This window comes from Cryptotermes secundus, unplaced genomic scaffold (assembly GCF_002891405.2).
Source record: "Cryptotermes secundus unplaced genomic scaffold, Csec_1.0 scaffold363, whole genome shotgun sequence".
Classification (NCBI taxonomy): Eukaryota; Metazoa; Arthropoda; class Insecta; order Blattodea; family Kalotermitidae; genus Cryptotermes; species Cryptotermes secundus.
In genome coordinates this window covers 358,327-376,300 of record NW_019737986.1, presented here as the reverse complement: position 1 = coordinate 376,300, position 17,974 = coordinate 358,327, and the positions used below count along the sequence as shown (strand labels likewise).

At 39.6% G+C, this 17,974-nt stretch overlaps 1 protein-coding gene across 2 annotated transcripts in view; it reads right to left on the bottom strand.

The window, feature by feature from the left end:
• The window catches only part of LOC111870603 (BDNF/NT-3 growth factors receptor), a 149,107-nt gene that overhangs the window by 20,736 nt on the left and 110,397 nt on the right, over positions 1 to 17,974 (bottom strand). For both annotated transcript variants that reach the window (XM_033753926.1, XM_023863025.2), the window contains exons 3-5: positions 13,230 to 13,321; positions 8,592 to 8,768; positions 6,254 to 6,425 (exon numbers count right to left, since the gene is read on the bottom strand). In XM_033753926.1, coding sequence (XP_033609817.1) covers positions 6,254 to 6,425; positions 8,592 to 8,768; positions 13,230 to 13,321 — 441 coding nt within the window. The remainder of the gene's footprint in view (positions 1 to 6,253; positions 6,426 to 8,591; positions 8,769 to 13,229; positions 13,322 to 17,974) is intronic.

Sequence of the window (17,974 nt, the reverse complement as noted above, 5' to 3'; positions counted from 1 at the left end):
GATCAAACTGGTCGCGGTGCAGAAACCCACCCTCTCTAACTAACTAACTAACTAACTAACTAACTAACTAGACCCAGGGTCTGCGAGTGACACTTTCTATTGCACTTAAAAATTCACACTCCATTCCTGTCAGCATTGCTTATCCGAATGCAGGCCTATACTTTCTATTTATATTGTCACATATATGTGTGACTATAGACGGGGTTTGGATTGGTGAACGGATTTATTCACCACTTACACACACGACTCGGAACTACATGCAATTACAACTCCACCGCTATCTCCACAATTTACAAATCACCACACGCTAAGCCTTTTTCTAGTATGCTGTGTCTTCACCAGCCGTTCCTTGGCAATAGCTGCTAATAGTGAAGATTCTTCAGTTTCACACGCTCAGGCTCTATCCCCACAGACTCCCATACGGAGCTTAACTGAACTCATTGCTCCAACTCGTTATAAGTTCTCGGCACAGACCGCATAGAAAACGCCGTTCTTCTCTTGTTGCATTCGGATCCCTTGCTGCTGGAACGTATTTACCGAGCTATTGCCCGAAAACGGATTGCGTAACCCCGTTTATTAAGAATCTGCTGCCCTAGCAAAGGTCGTTTCGCTACCGTTACCCAGCAACGGATCTACACGCTGCAATATATAGGCCTATGTATATCTACTTATGCAAGAATTGTATCTTGTATGTGTTAATGTAACTTTTTCGGTCTAAAATAGAGGTACCTTCATAATTGTGTATTTTACACAATAATTCTCTTCTATTCTGTTCTTTGTTATTTATATGTGAGTCAACAGCCACAAGGCCAATTACAGACAGAGCACAATGTAGATACTGGTAATCACATAAGGATAAATGCAACATAAAGACAATTATTGATATAATAATTAAATAATATATAATACTTACCATTATATAATAATAATTTATGTATAATTGTTATTATATTATTGTTGAATTATCATTACTATTACTATGAAAAAGAAAACGATATACTATTTAAGAGATACAACATGATTTACGGTTTACGGGATTTAATAATTCAGAAATGTACAGTAATATTTTGAGTGTCGAAACAAATAAGCAACCTCGAACCACCTGCTAAGAACACCCCTGCCGTCGTCGATTTAATGACGGAAAAATATCTTTATTTCTTGACCATATGAATTAAACTGGTAGACTAAAAGTTAATTTACCATAATTTGTATACTAAAATTGAAATACCCAGCTTGTATTGCATTGCCCGCGGTATATTTTTCTATCGCCCTCCGTAACCACATATAATTCAGCCGATTTTTAATATTAATTAAAATTGTAAGACAAGAGACCTTTTTGAACGTCTGATTACTGTTAAATATTTTCGAAAAATGTTATTATTATTATTGTTTATTATTATTATTATTATTATTATTAGTAGTAGTAGTAGTAGTAATAGTAGTAGTAGAAGTACTAGTAGTAGTAGTAGTAGTACTAGTAGTAGAAGTACTAGTAGTAGTAGTGTGTGGTGGCGCCCGCATCTCCATAGGCATCAGTGAATTGTGCCCGAGTACATAAGAACGTTGGACAGTACTGATCTAAATCATCTTCGTGTGACACCCTTTTGAAGGCGGGTCACAAGATGTCGACCCCTGAACTAAAAACGTAGAAAACTATCGCAGTCAGGCCGCGATTTAATAACTTCTCGTATTAGTGGTTAGCTCTGTCTCTATACACCACTGGGCTGCAGTCACGGTTTGGTCAGGCACGTTGCCGAGTTGCGTTCCATTTGTTAGCTCTCTTTCGCTAGGTATACTACGTAGCACGTGTGGCTGCCGCAAGCTTGCGACTGCGCTCTTCGACTTTCGAAGTTTTTATTTGGCAACACTGCTACATTCTTCTGCCCGAGCTGGGGCAAATAGGCAAGGCCAGGGTTCATTAAATCGCGGGCCTGGCTGTAGCAAAGAAAGTATCACAATTTCAACTAGCACGGAGCACATAATCTCGAAACTCGACATAAATTAATGAGCAGCAACAGTTCAGAAGCCATCGATTTATTTCTTCTTTTTGCCAGTCTAGCTACGTCAGATGAGGGTGAACTTTCACCAATTCTCAACTGCTTCTTCCGTAAATCTGTTGCGCCATATGTTCCTTATGAATAATTTTACTTAGCACAAGGTATAACAGGATTCTATACGGAATTCTAGAGAGATAGGATGGGATGGTATTGATTGGACTGATCTGGCTCAGCATAGGGACCCGAGGAGGGCTCTTGTGAACACGGTAATGAACCTTCGGGTTCCATAAAATGCTGGGAAATTCTTGAGTAGCTGCAGAATTGGCGGCTCCTCCAAAAGGGCTCAGCTCCATGAGTAAGTATACGGAATTCACTTAAGAAAACCGCACAGAAGAATCACATATCTCTGTTCTTTCTACTTTTACAGGGTTACTATAAATGATTCATTCGTTTTTAAAACGACGCTATATTTTCCAAAGTCCTACACGTACAAATATGATTCATATATAAAAAGAACCGTAAACTCACTAAGTTTGTAGTATGTGCACCAGTTGGCAGCATGAGTTCAGTGCCTTTACAAAACGGCGACAAAGCAAGAAAAGAGTTTTTGTTTGTTGGAATATGCGATATGTTCGTCTGTTATAGCAGTGCAACGCGCATTAAAGAGAGTACAGAAGAGAACCGCCATGTAAACAAAGCATTTTGCGGTGGTATCGGCAATTTAAGGACACGCTGGATTGGGCCTGTTGATGAGGATGACGTAGCTCTGTGCATTTGGCCCCCCAGATCACCTGATGTAAGCCTTGTGACTTCTTCCTTTGGGGATACATTAAGGATCGTGTTTACGTACCTCGACTGCCAAGAACACTAGTAGAGCTGAGGGAACGCATCGATGCTGCAGTGATGACCATTGACAGGATGATGCTACAAAATGCGTGGAACGAGCTCGACTACAGCCTGGACGTGTGTCGTGTGACCCAAGGGACACACATAGAACATTTGTAGAGTGTGAAGAAAACTTGGTGAGTTTACGGTTCTTTTTATATATCAATCATATTTGTATGTGTAATGCTTTGGAAAATATAGCGTTTTAAAAACGAATAAATCATTGATAGTAGCCCTGTACAACAAAAAGAATACTCTACGATCAATGATCGGTCTTCCAAGGCAGTAAGACAATGTAAGAATTGCATAATGTATTGCAGTCTCACATGACAAGTGCGTATATCAGTAACTGAATCACTGAGAAATCCTCCAGAAATCTCCAGCAAATTAAGAAACAGATTATACCCAGCAAGCGGATTAACTACACGTGTATATCCCTCGGACATGTAGCGAACTCCTCAGACAAGTCACAAATGGCTTGGGATTTATAACGACAAGTCAGTGTTTCCTAAAACTGAGAAACACAAGTAGAGAAATAACGTTAAATAATTATATGTCTTTCGTTGGATGTTAGGAAAATAAGCACTTAAATTTCACGACTTTTCTATTTCCGACATCTCTGTATTCCTATAAGACGAGATTGCTATTTCGAGCTACAATGTGTAGAGTCAGTCTCTCATTTATCATTCCCGTTTACTGCGCATGTCTGTCTTCTTCATGTCGAAATGCGACACACGCTCCACGCCGATGTGACGAAGCCCTGTTTCTACCATCCCAGCCCATGCATATTTTTATCATGGAAAGTGCATGTTTTCGGTAAGCGTTTAACATATTCTGTTCAAGCAAGTAATTCGTGAAGCGTCATGAGCCAGAAGATTTTCAATTAATATACAAAAGATAAAACTGTTATACTCCTTCTTCCCGAATCGGTCTTCCGAAATAAGTTACACCAAATATTCTCCCAAAATTTCTGTCATATGTTCGTAGTTTACTTAAAAAACCTGTCGAAAGTTCACACAATATGCAGCTTCTACCACTAGAGCCCACAGCGGTGCGTACGTAGGAGGAATCCGGGTTAGGCTACCGGCAGGGCAAGAAATATTCAGACAGGCCCTGGGACCCACTGAGCCTCGTATACAGTGGGCCCCGGAATAAAGTGACAGGGGATGTGAATTGTACCTTTCGCCTCCTTAGAGCGTCGAGGTTAAGTATTGTGAAGCACATCTTCAGGGCGCCATTTCATAGTTTCTGTGTCACAATATGAATATAAATAAGATGTATTACTCGTACAATTAAATCTATACGCAGTATGAACTACTGTACAGCGCATATGTGCATTTGCGTGGTGAAATGTTCACTTATATTTCTTTAGACCTGATATTTACTTCCGATTATAGTAGTAACAATTTATCTGAAATTTCTGTGAAGTCATGAAAGGATATTTTGATATTAATATCTGTACCTTAAGAAAGATTGTCACTTTACTTTACTAGTTAATATTTTTTAGTGTTAACTTCGTTAAAGTAACAAATTCCATGGAGCGCAGTGATACTTGGGAAGCTGATAGTCTCTCAGACATTCAAGAAACTTGCCCACTTCTGCTCAGAATTCATTGCTGTGTCAATAAGAGGGTGCCTCTGGATTCTGTTCCGTCCACTTGAATCCGGCCCGCACCCTTACACCATCCCTTCTATATTTAGGTCTCTCAAATAATGTCTTCTTTTCAGGTTTTCGACTAAAATTTTGCACAATATTTCTTCTTCTTCTTATTCTACCTTGATGGGTTAGGCTCCCTGGCCTATTCCCATTCAGAGATAATAGTACTTTGCTTATTTCCCCCATTTCGTGTCGAGTGTCCGTCCCATTTCATTCTCTGCGACTTCACCATCAAAACATTCGTAATAAGTATGTGAAAAAAGTGTACAAATTGTGAAACTCCTTATCACCAAAGTATATCCGTCCATTTGTTAATTTCCTTTCTGTTAGTTTCAAAATCTTGACATGGACTAAAATTTAGTTGTCTGTTTTAAAATTGTATTTCAGAGTAGATTGTTGTGTATCGTTATAAACTCGGAGCCTTCAGTAATTTGTTGATGAAGTTAACAATGCATGAGTCGATAGGCACTTCATGATGCTCTTTGCCAAAATGGAGATCCGTTCCTTATTTTTGAAATTCGAAACATGTGCCCGGGGTTTATTCGTGCAGAACGTGGCGTGATGATGTCGCTGCACCCTTTGTTCATCAAAATGCTAATTAAGTGAACTTTACTTAGAGCGGAATTGTACATTACTCCAAAACTCAAAGGAAAAATTGGATGAGAAAGGCTTCGCTCTGCAGAACATATTGCTTTAGCAGCGGGCCATATGTGAACATCAGCACCGGTACAGGTCATTACTGTTATTGTTAATTACAAGTAAATTTCTTTTATTTCCGCTAAGAAGCATAACAGGATTATGTCCATAATTTTTACTATCCATAAACATATTTGCTAACTAAAGTACGCCCGACTAAACAGTACGAAGGTAAAGGAATTCTAAAATGGAAGAGTGTCATATCGGGCAACTTTAGTACAGTATTACTTAGTGCTTTAAATTGCAATTATTTCCTACCTGAGCTTCTAACAATCTTCATGAGAAATGTAAAGTTAAATTTGTCCTTATACGTAATTAATTAAGTGCCATGCCATGGAGGGGGTGGTCGCTTTCCACCCCTGGGAAAGGTTCCTGGGTACACGCTGTATAGAATGCCCATTGGGCTCGGCATCCGGCCTGGAAGCTGTGAAGTAAAGAAACATTTCTTGCCTTTGCCTGGAATCGAAACCTGGCAGTCCAGCCCGTAGGCTGTCACTAAGTCGACTGAGCTATTCCGGTTACTCTAATGATATTCCTGAAATATGTAAACAATAACAGAACATTTAGCTCCTCTCACATGAAAGTTAATGTACTGCAAGAAATTATATTACATTATTCTTACTTATCTTACAATTTGCGTACTGAAAATGAAATTGTGACATGACATATACATTTATTATACTCGTTCACTATCTACCTCTGTAGCTCCGTGTGATAAAGTTTTTGATTACCAGATCAATTGCGGTACATATTAAACCGAATTATGGGTGTTAATCGCTTTATGCACTAGCTTGTAACGTATGTGATCCACTAACAGCCACAACATACGCGAGAACGGAAAAAAGTGAGGAGACAGAAGGACCACGTAATATAGATAATTTTATGTAAACTAATATTTAAACAGACATCAAAGGTCACAGTTGGTATTGTTTAATGACTGACCTCGGAGTCTCACAGCATGGCGTCAAAGATTGTTCTTAATTCGATATGCAATTTTCGAGCCAGCGTGATGTCCTTACCTTTATAAACCTTTCCAAAACATCCTTCACCAATTTCCTGGAGGAAGCAGAGCTTTTCTCTGGGCAGTTGAGGCACTAGAACAGTGTCGGGGGTTGCGCATGCGCTGTACTGAGGATTGGGAGTGTACCGATTCGGCACCAGCAGACCTTTGCTGAGGCTAAGAGGAGATGGCTGTAAGCAGAAGAAAATTATGTAGCTTGAATAAATGTACATAATTTTTATTTAAAGTGGATCCTACCTCTTATTTTTATGTGTCCCTTACCAGATAAATTGGGGGATCGGTATTCTGTTTGCAAGGAATCAGTTACTATGCAAATTGCACAGAATATTAGTGAGGACAACTAAGGGTGCATTAAAGGCACAGACTTTCATTTCAAGTAACTCGAGACACCCACAAACGGGCGTAGTAACAAAGGAGGCCTTAGTCGGCTAGAGCTGCATCCTGTCAAGCGGGACTTCACCGTATTCAAATGAAGAGTACTCAAGAGTTCCGTAGGCCGGATATATGCCAGTTACTTACTCGCTTACTTATCAACTACTTATTTTTATTTATTTACTTATCATTTATTTATTGCTTCTCAGTTATCTAGTTAGTTAGTTAGTTAGTTAGTTAGTTATTGGAGAGGGTAGGTTTCCCCATGCACTTACACCTGTAGTGGTCCATTGTGCTTCCCTCTATGATTTCTACCAGTCCCTATATCCTACCGGTATTGGTGCTTACTATCAGTCCCGCCCAGCCAGCGAGACCGGCTCTACTAGTTGAGAGGTATCTATACTGCTTCCCCCATCTACCAGAGGTATTAGTGACTGCTGTTGGGCGGGAAAAGTCCGCAATTTTGGCTCAGTCACCTCCTTTGGAGGTATGAGGTTCTTTTACGTGCTACGACACGGGACCCACGGCTTAAAGTCCCTCCCGGAGGACTTGTTCCCTGAATTTTTCCGCCATTAAAAATTCGACGACCTCCGCCGGGTATTTGAACCCGCGTACTACGAGTCATGAGGTGGGAACGTTACCTCTAGACTACGGAGGCCGCTTCAGTTATCTAGTTACGTATTACTTATTTAATTACTTATACATTTGCTTACTTGTGTACTTACTTATTTGTTTTATTATTTACTTACCTATATAACCTACATTTATTTACTTATTCAATTAATAATTCAAAGCTATCAGTAATTCAGACTATAGTGTGAAACTTCAACTGTTAGAATGCTTAATGAATACAGGAGAGGAATTGCGGCTAGTTGAGGTACTGCCATGGTATTTGCCTTGAAATTACATAAACTTGTGTATGTATTCACAGTTTGAATACATAATATATTTGTAAAGGGATAATACGTTTCTGACAAAAGCATAAATACTCGTAGAGAGTGAACACACAATATAAATATATATACATATTTATATATATAAATATATATATATAGACATGTTTTATTTTTAATTTGTAATTCCTTCTTTAAAGCTTTGATTTATCAATTATAATTTTAATTGTTTCGAAACTTGTCCTGATATAATATTATATTGCAGCATCCTGCTGCACATCACTTAGTATCAAATGTCACTGGTTCCACCTTCTCATGTGTAACCTGTCTTTCTGTAAAACTTGTTAAAAATTATTCACTTTAAAAGTTTTGCATACCGTATAACTTCTAACTTTTCAAAAGTTTCTCACTACATATTTCGACCAATGTTTTCATCATCAGGTGTTAAAAGTTATTGTTGATGAAACTGGTGTGCTTGTTACCATGGCTCCAATTGTTAATTTTTTAACGTATGGTCGCCTCTATGCGCACGTGTGTCTGTAACACGTGTAGATATCTTCTATTATGATTTATGTATACGGTGTGTTAATGTATCGTATGATCTCTTGTTTGTGTCCTTACATGAAATGGTGGGTTGTTCTTACTGTTGTGTATGTGTCGCTATCTGGTGTTTAATTCTTGCAATACGTCAAATATCGGGTTATAAACGTCAATACATGTGTCATTCATGTGCAGTCTGGTTTTACTCATTTTATATATATATATATGATAGTTTTCTAGCGTGTTTATTATTATTATTTTCATCATCATCGTCATAAAAATCAATATTGATTTTCAAGGTTCAAGTCATATTTCCCGTCCTCCATTAAAATTCTTATAACTGGCTAGACCGTTTCTTTAAATGTCTTCCTAATTCCCATTTCCCCATTCGATTTGTGCAAAATCTGATAACAGCTTTAGTGTCTGTCATCCTTGTATTTTGGATACTTAATTTCCTCAGTAAACATAGATTTGCTGAGGACTGCAACCCACACAAACGAGGGTTCCTCGCAGGTTGAGCTGTCTACTTACGCTGCCAGATGATGATTGCCGAGCTTTGCCGCTCCGAGTGACACATCTACCCATTTCCTTCCGTTTCCATAGACACACGGTACCCAAGACAATTAGCGCCACTAGCGCGAGTCCAAGGATCCATATCACAAGGTAACTCAGCGTCGGCAAGGGTTCCTCTTGAACTGTTCTGCCGGCCTGCAATGGGACAGTACGCACATAACAAAACGGATGTCACATTCTTAGTTTCCGTATACAGGGTGAAGCTATGCAACCTGTTGTGACATATGTGTACTGGAGGCAGTCTACTCAACAGTATTTCCGGAAAAACAATAGACACTTCTGTTTATCGGCTGTTGGCGCTACAAGTTTCGACCCTTACGTTGGGTCATCATCAGGCCTATAATAAAACCAGCATTTGTTCTTTAATTGCGTCATAATTCAACATGGATCCAGTTTAATTTTTACCGCTTAACTGTAAATTCAAATTATGTAATAAAACTTACAAGAACACAATATTGATCCATATTGAATTAAGAAACGAGACAATAACTAATGCTTATATTATTATACACCTGATGATGACCCAACATAAGGGTCGAAACCTGTAGCGTCAATAACCAATAAAGAAATGTTGATACAGAAGTATCTATTTTGTTTTTTTCGGAAACATTGTTGTGTTAGCTGCCTCCAGTATATATATATATATATGTGTGTGTGTGTGTGTGTGTGTGTCCTATATAAGAATTCGAAATCTCTATTTGTCAATTTAGTGATCCCCTTTTGCCCAATTTCCAACAGCACATATTCTGACTGTTTTAAATATGTCCCATAGAATGTCTTCATTGTGGGTTACTTAATGAGGCTTTTCGAATCTAGATTATAAAGCATCGAATGATAGGATGACTGATGAGTGACGAATTTGAAAGATTTGGAAGGAAGGAGTCGTTGCTTAACAGAAGTCAGATACCGCCATTTGCCTGGAGGGACTGAGAATACCCAACCAAGAAAAACTCAGGATAACCAGTGTGTCAGTCGAGATTCAAACTAAAACTTTCGAGTGCAAGTCCAGTGTGTTCCACCTATACCAGCCTTCTCGGTTGTAGAATCTCTAAGTTTCATATGGCTGTCATTTTTGCAACTGTTATAATATGGGAAAACTTTCGTTGCACAATTCGTAAGTAGACCCTAAGGTCGCACATGCCTCAGGGCACGTTGTAGCATTCCTGACTCCAATGCGAAGCTTAAAACAGTTACCCTGCGGTTAGACAAAGATAAACACAAATTTCACAGTACTGTCATAAATATTTGCCTCAATATAATTTTAAGATATAATTACTAATCCTGCTCTAGTGTGATTCCCACTTCAGAAATTTGCATGACTACCGTACTTGTAGACCGATATCGATAATAAGAAATTAATAAATACGATGATGAAACGGCTTGTAATGGCTTTATATTCATAGAAAATTTTGTTGAAACCTGTCAGATGGATCAAAAGTTATTAGAGAATCCGTTCATACGGTCATGATATTGCTATACGCATGCGCATAAAGTTAGCATCAAGAAAAGCATATCTACGAGCTCCCGCTTTCTAATAACTCTAAAATGTCACGTTATGGCAAAACAACTAATAGATTAGGTTAGTACTACAGGGCCCCGATTTGAATCTTAATCTGAAGATTAACTTCACTTCTTCGGTTTCCCCTTAATAATTTACAGCTTTCTTCTAAATCCATTACATTAACTGTTAATTGTCCTGTTCCCTTCGAACGTTATAGATTGTAATCTATTCAGTTTGATAGAGTGTCGATAAATAAATAAAAAATAAACATTTAAAGTTAAATAGAACTGGTTAGGGGACTGATGAATTTATTAACAAATTATGTGGTTGTGTGTGTTTTTTATGTTGAAACAGGTTTCACTTAAAGCAAGTGTCACGTAACTTCGAACAAGGCGAAGAGTAACCTTGAATGCTCGGAAGAAAAATTTCAGACGGGGGGNTGGGTTCGAGGGCGTGAGAAGTGACAGGCGGCCAGTTCGCACACCCTCGAACCCACCCCCTTGTCTGAAATTTTTCTTCTGCGCATTCAGGGTTACTCTTGGCCTTGTTCGAAGTTACGTGACACTTGCTATACACTGTTTCAACATGTCAATATGTCTAAAAGAAACATTCACTCGCATGTCATGAACTAATGGACTCGTCATCGCCACAGGAACAATGAAGTATGTAGTCACTAAGTCTGCCACTCTATGCTGTATACATACGTTTCACTTTCCAGTATTGCCCGATCGTTATTTCAGAAAATATAATTTCTTCTTCTTATTTGTTTAATCTAATGCCGGCAATTGGGATTCTGATCACAAAATGTGATTTCAAATCATAACTAAAATGCGGTTTCTTCAGGTTTACAGGCTGTTCGAGTTTCTTTCTGCCACTCGTAGCACCGCACAACATCTCTCCCACGCACGAAGAGGCTCTCACGCTCAACCTCTCCAGACTCCCTCCGTTTGTTTGCTCTTTATTTGCCATTACAGGCTGCTTTGGAAGATGAAGCAGAGTCCCCGCTTTTGGTGGGAAATTCCACCTGAAACTTCTTCTTGCACTTAGTCTTCATTCAAAATATCTTTCTTCAATCTCCCTCACGCCTCAAACCAGTTTTTCCTTTCGCAAACAATGATTTGGAAGTGAGTGTACCAGATGCATTTCTTCATTGACGAAGAAGGTTTTAGAGTTCCGTTCAATCCATAACTGAGTTCTTAATTTTCTTTTTTAATTCCCTTAGTGGGGGGTGGAGTCCAGCTGGGCCCACTCGGGACGGCGTCCACTGATTGGCCTATTGTACCTGCCCCGGGTGATTATGATGATGGAGAATTTTGTGAAATGAAGATTTGCAGGGGAAACCGAAGTACTCGGAGAAAACCCGCCCCACCTCCACTTTGTTCACCACAAATCCCACTTGACCAGAGCCGGGATCGAACCCGGTCCGCCGCAGTGGGACGCCAGCAACTAACCGCTTGAGCTTTGGCGCGGTCCAACAGAGCTCTTATCTGTCGTCATAAGATACTGCAAACTATAGGGTGATCAATAGATTAATTGGTATCATGTTATTGAACTAACTGAATAAACATGTTTGCAATAAGACGATGCAACAAAGTTAGAAAAAGTTATAATTCTGATACCGGACCAAGTAGGTAAGTATGTAGGCAAGTAGTAACTAACTAAGTACTTATCCATCCGACCGACTGTCCAACAGTCAGACACACAGGTTACAGAACCCGAAATTTGAGCACTGCTAACAAGATACCAAACCAGCAGTTGGATATGATTCTGTCGCGTGTTTCCTAGGTAACGTGGCAACAAATTTATGTGGGTCTCGGATTAGACGAATATGTTTATTGGACAATTGCTTGTTTACACTCAAAATTATAATCACTCTCACTTATTACGCCTTCAGACGTTTCCTCTTCAACTGTTATACTCTCTGACACACCTATTCTCGGTGGAGCGTCTTCGTTCTTCGTTCTTCTCTGATCGCTCGTTGAATCTGAACTATCCTTAGCTCTCGTCGAATTTAAAACTCACTTGGTCCTCTGAATTATTCTTCGCTTATATGTGGACTGTCAATGACGCAGAAGTATTTGAGATTATCAACAAAGTTAACAATTTAAAATCGTTAATAGAGTTACATAGGTCATTTATGAATACGTTGTGAAGAAAAGGTCCCAGAGCAGAGCCTTGCGGCACACCGGAAGTTACTTGAAGAGGCAGGGAGAGAGTGCCAGAAACGCGAACCCGAGACTGTTTTTGTTAAGTAGCTGCGAAACCAGCTAACATAAGCATCAGAGAATCCGAAGGAGCTTAATTTATGCAAGAGCACATATGGAACGAGGTCAGTAGCCTTTTAAACATCAAAATAGAGAGCATCAGATTGAAGCTGACCGCTGACAACAGGCGTCAAAAGGTCAAGAAACGTCACGAAATTGGTAACTGTAGGTTTTGATTTGGTGAAGCCATGTTGGTTGGGATTAAGTTTAACGTAATGCAAAACATGATCGTGAATAATGAAATCCAACAACTTAAAATAAATTATTGAGGATTAAAAATGTGTCCGTAGTTGCTCACAGTGACATGATTGCTTCTTTTAAATGAGGGTTCAACAGCCTCTACCTTCCACAGAACAGGTAGTCAGGCTTAAGTTAAATATGTGCCTAAGAATAGGAATAAAAATTACTGAACAGCCTTTTATGACAGACCCAGAGATTTCGTTAAGTCCAATACGTGTAGAAGATGTCAGCCTCTTAATGACTTTGAAGACATCCGCATCGGAATTAGGGGTAAGGGATAAGAATTCTGAAAATTGCCAAGGAGAGGGAATGTCCATATGGCAAAGGTTATTGTAAACAGACTAGAGTACTTCGCGAGAACATGAGCAACTGCACTTTGACACTACCAACCTCAGGCTGAATATAACTGGATCTGTATTTCCATAAATGCTGGGGCTATGACTTCAAATTCTTGACCTCAACCACCTGAGTCTGTCAGACTTGATTGTTTTTTAATATATTCTGACAAAATAGCTACACTATGCCGAAGGGCCAAACTCTTCAGTTTCTTAAGCGTACCAATTTTGTGCGGTACAGTGCATGTGTTCTTACCTGCGGCGCTGTCGTTACGTTGCGGGCCGTGGAATTTGCTCCGTTCGGTGGGATCAAAATGCCAATGTGTATTGGCTTAGGCGTCGCAGCAACTGCAACACACAGAGTACGGATGTTAGTTGGGTTGCGTCTACTTTGCTGTGTAAATGTGCTCTGTGAGGAAACTGCATCATGAGGAGCTTGTAACTTGTACTCTTCTCCAAGTATAATTAGAATGATCAAGTCAAGGAGGATGAGGTGGGTTGAGCATGTAGCACGAAAGGGGGAGACGATGAATCCATGTAGAATATTGGTGGTAAAGCCAGAAGGAAAGCTGCCACTACGAATGTAAGTGACATGGCAGTAGGTCTCCCCAGGGGCCCAAGAGAGCGGGAGTCCCTTCTTGTGCCCAACTTATGATAGTAACAGAGCCAATTCTGGAAATATATTTATTCTGATATGAGACGACTCTTTTTTAAACATTCATTACCATGAACACGAGACATGAACCCAGGTCCTTTATTGATGTATATTTGACATTTTCGGTACAGAAGGTAACAATATATTGCAAGTAAATTTTATAGTGCAATTCTGGAGAATTCAAAACTGTTTTCGAATTATCCACCATGTAGAGTAGAAAGAAATATATAATGATATTAACCATGTAACATTAAGCTGAGTGAACTTCATTTGTGAACATTTACTGCGATAATGCGTACGTGAGGTCGTGTTCAGCAGTTATGACACCGTCATTTATCTCCTGCTTCATTAAACACGCAATTGAAAGTGAATTGGCAGTTCTGAGAATAATTTCCTTTAAATGCCCCTGCTTCAATCTCAGCAGGCCAGCCAACAAACACCGTCCCCCGGCCTACTGCCTTAACGTGCAGGGGAGGTTCGCGTTCCCTGATGGCCTGGAGTGCTGTAGCAGCGGGAGAATTAGCTCATGGCAGGGTCACCCATGTCAGATCGAAGGGTAGGGGCAAGGTGAAAGTTATTCTCTGGAAATCCAGTCGGGAGTTGACCGAGAGCATAATAACTTCACTTCAAAAACGAATATGTTGTAGGGAACCTAATGATAAGTGCCACTAGAAGCAAGAATTGACATCTCCTTTAAAAGGAAGCCAAGGTTCTTATAACAGAGCCGTATAGCCAAGGACTAAGTAAGTAAATAAATATATATGAAGAAATTTCCCTAGTTTTGGCTGTCGATGCTTGAGTGTTATGAACCCTAATCTCAGTTTCGTATGGTCGCAATTTCGATACTTTTCAATAAATAGAAGATAGTCCCCTAGATACATTGATTCTAATCGTCCGCTCTATCAATATGAGTAGCAGCTAATAATTATTCATTAGATAAATTGCTAAAATAAATAGTAAACATGTATTGCGCAACGTCACATTGTTATTATTTGAATTTAAAGATGAATGACTTTTATTGTGCGAGTGAATATTTTTGTAAGGCAAATTAAATTTCAATCCAGATTTCAAGGAGCGAGTGCCATTTTTTGTCACGTCTCTCGTCCAGTGAATCTGGCTTGAAAGCGTTCCTTGAAATTCAATTCGACTCTGGAGAGCTGAGAGAACTTTTCTGTCACATATATCGCGCCTGTAATCCAGTTTCCTACAGTGAAGTGAAATCGTTTCTCGCTTATGCAAACAACTTCAGTCTTACTTTAAACAGTTGAGTGAAAATGTTTTCATTTCTTCAGGAATTAAATCGGCTTTAAAATATCCCTACAAATTTTCCTCCTCTATATATAGTCAATAATAAGCTCTTTTCTAGTAAATTTTAATTTCCGAATTTCCCTTTAAAATTCGCATTCTGTAAATATTTTCATAGCCCTAAATTTCAGACTCACACATAAACCGCCAATGTTATCTCAACTGAAATTCCATGTGGTCTCTATTTCGATGTTTTTTAATGCTAAGAATAAAAATCTTTCGCACGATCTCCATATCAGACTTATCTGCTTTAGACCTACTGGTGCGGACCCACACTGACTGGTGCGAAGTACATTCTAATAGTCTCAAATGAAAAGGCAGCCTCAAAGTAAGTATCCATATTGCAACTGAAGTCAGACTAACGTGAGCCGCTACATTCGGCAGTTACCCTTCGCATCACGGTCAGGACATTGTCTATTTTACCTAGTAGGAATGACGATTCCTCTGCAATAACTTCCACGTAATAAGGTATAACAATGAAGAAAGCAGTCTTCTGTGATTTGGCACCGTGTATATGTGGTGTTAACCGACGTTTCGGAGGAACGTATCGCCTCCATCTTCAGGGTAGAAGAAAAAATACAAGAAATCTGCAAGCGAAGAGACCGTGAGAACCGGCAAAAGCAGACTGGTCTGCTTTCTTGCAGATTTCTTGTATTTTTTCTTATACCCTGAAGATGGAGGCGATACGTTCCTCCGAAACGTCGGTTAACACCACATATACACGGTGCCAAATCCCAGAAGACTGCTTTCTTCATAGTCACCGCCGTGAAAGCCTCAAATCTTACACAAGGTATAACAACGTATCACTTCGCCTTACCTCGAAGCCTATTCAGAGCTACCAGTCTTCCTACAAGCGAGAAGTACTAACACAACTACCGCGTTAGAAAGCGCACACTGATAGAGTGACGTTGATGTTTGTGGCAATGTACGAGCCCAGGTACAAAATGTTCAGATCGGCAACCTCCTTAAACATTAACACAGCATGTACACTGCAATGTGATGGCTTCGTCTTACTTGAAAACCTTGTCCATATTTGCGAACTTTTGCAGTTCCAATTAATCATAATTAATTCGCCACATAAGAAGCAGATGGTTATGAAATTCCCCTCCCCCTACTAAACACGAATGTTCATTACCATTGGTCCCTATTCTGAGACAGATGAATCCACTCCATGCCCTCGTATTCTGTTCTAACATACATTTAAATCCGCTCCTCAAATCTAAACCCAAGTCTCTCAGTTGGTCTGTTCCTCTGACGTTCATGTTAATATCCTACACAGCCCATCTTCCAGAAGGTTAGGATGGTTTAAACTCGGATCATTTTCTTGTTCTCTTCTCTTAGGTCGAATAATTCTTCTCAGCATTCTCTGTACTAGCGACAGAAACATAAGTTTCAGAATTATCCAATCCATCTTAATTTTTGCTGATGAATCGTGACATTTCTGCATGCACTATGTAATGCAAGATGTCGTGATCTTCGCCAGTTCAAAGACACATATGTGATCTGTACTCTTCAGCACAATGCGCAGTCGCGAGATTGTCTCTCATTGTGAATCCTGGCAATTGCCGTATATTAAATTAGATTCGAGTGATATTCGTGCGCATATAGTCCACATAACGGATATATGTCGGCTGATGATGAATTTATTTGTTATGCAACTAGTATACTGCTCCATAATTTATATGCCGTAACATAAATTTGGACTTGTTATTAACAACAGAGATTTAAAGCATTTCAGGCAACAACATGCTATTTCTTGATAAACATTCTTCTCTGCTATTCTCCAGCTGTAGGCCTCACGAAAACGTGTTTGGATTTCAAGTGATTAACCTGATCCAGATTAACACGACTTCCCTTGTCTCTGATTACCGTTAACAGACTGTTAGTCATATGGTCAAGGAAAGTTAATTGATCTGTCATTCACTCGCTCCCCGTGTAAACAAATGAATTATATGTGTTCTTATATTAAAAAAATAGGTCGATGGCTAACGCTGGGAACAGGGTGAAGGGGTTTGAAATAAAGGAAAATGCGGAATTTCGTAATGACGGCAATTCCGTTTCCGGTGCGATAATAACGGAAATTTCTTGCGCAGCTGAGTATATATGGAACACACAGTTAATATGCACTGTTCAGAAATTTGAATTACTTAATGCCACGGTAGTTATTATTTCAAAGCTTATTTATGAATTTAGATAAGCACTGTCACGTTTATGAATAACTACAGACGGGGTTTGGATTGGTAATCGCGTATACTGAACACTTACAGATCGTAACTACAAGTAACTATAGGGCTATTGCTTATTCACAAATTCCTAGATTCACTACAGTACTCACTAACTTCTCTCAGTCTGCTGTGTCTTCTCCGGTTGCCTGGTAGCGGCTTCCAATATCGTAGTTTTTTCAGCTTCCGCGTTCACGTCCTTACTGCCCGGCGACTTTCTCCCAACTACACTGTCTCAAGTCCTCTGACTCTCGTGACTACACTTCACGAATCACTATCACACAGAGACTAGTGTTCTCAGTGAAAACTTCACTGCACTGCTGGGTAACGGCTTCCAACAGTGGACGTTCATCTGCTCCCGGCTGCTGCCTGGCAACGCGCTGATCAAATTCGTTACAATATGTACGCATGCGTACAGGCATCTCGATCCTGTTTCTGGCCGATGGAGCCATGTAATTGTAAGCGGCGTTGTCAATGATTCAGAGACAGTTAGCTCTCTCTGTGTTCAAGGCGAAGGGGGTGTGAGGAACTACTTCTATGCAGTGCTCTCATCCCAAACAGGGTCCGAACTCACGTTTCATATCCTTGAAATTCTGAAATCTTTTGCTTGCAACACTTCCCAATTTTGTGAATGAGTACCACACTTACGTATTAAAGACATGAGTAGTAAAAAGTAAACTTTTTAAGAATCTTAGCGTGAAAAATATATACTTGAAGAGCGGCAAAATGTTTTACATTTAATGCGAAAATCGTGTGGCTGCAATTATCTGATGATTCGTTGCAAGCAAATTCTTTGCTTCCACTACCCACACGTAGTCT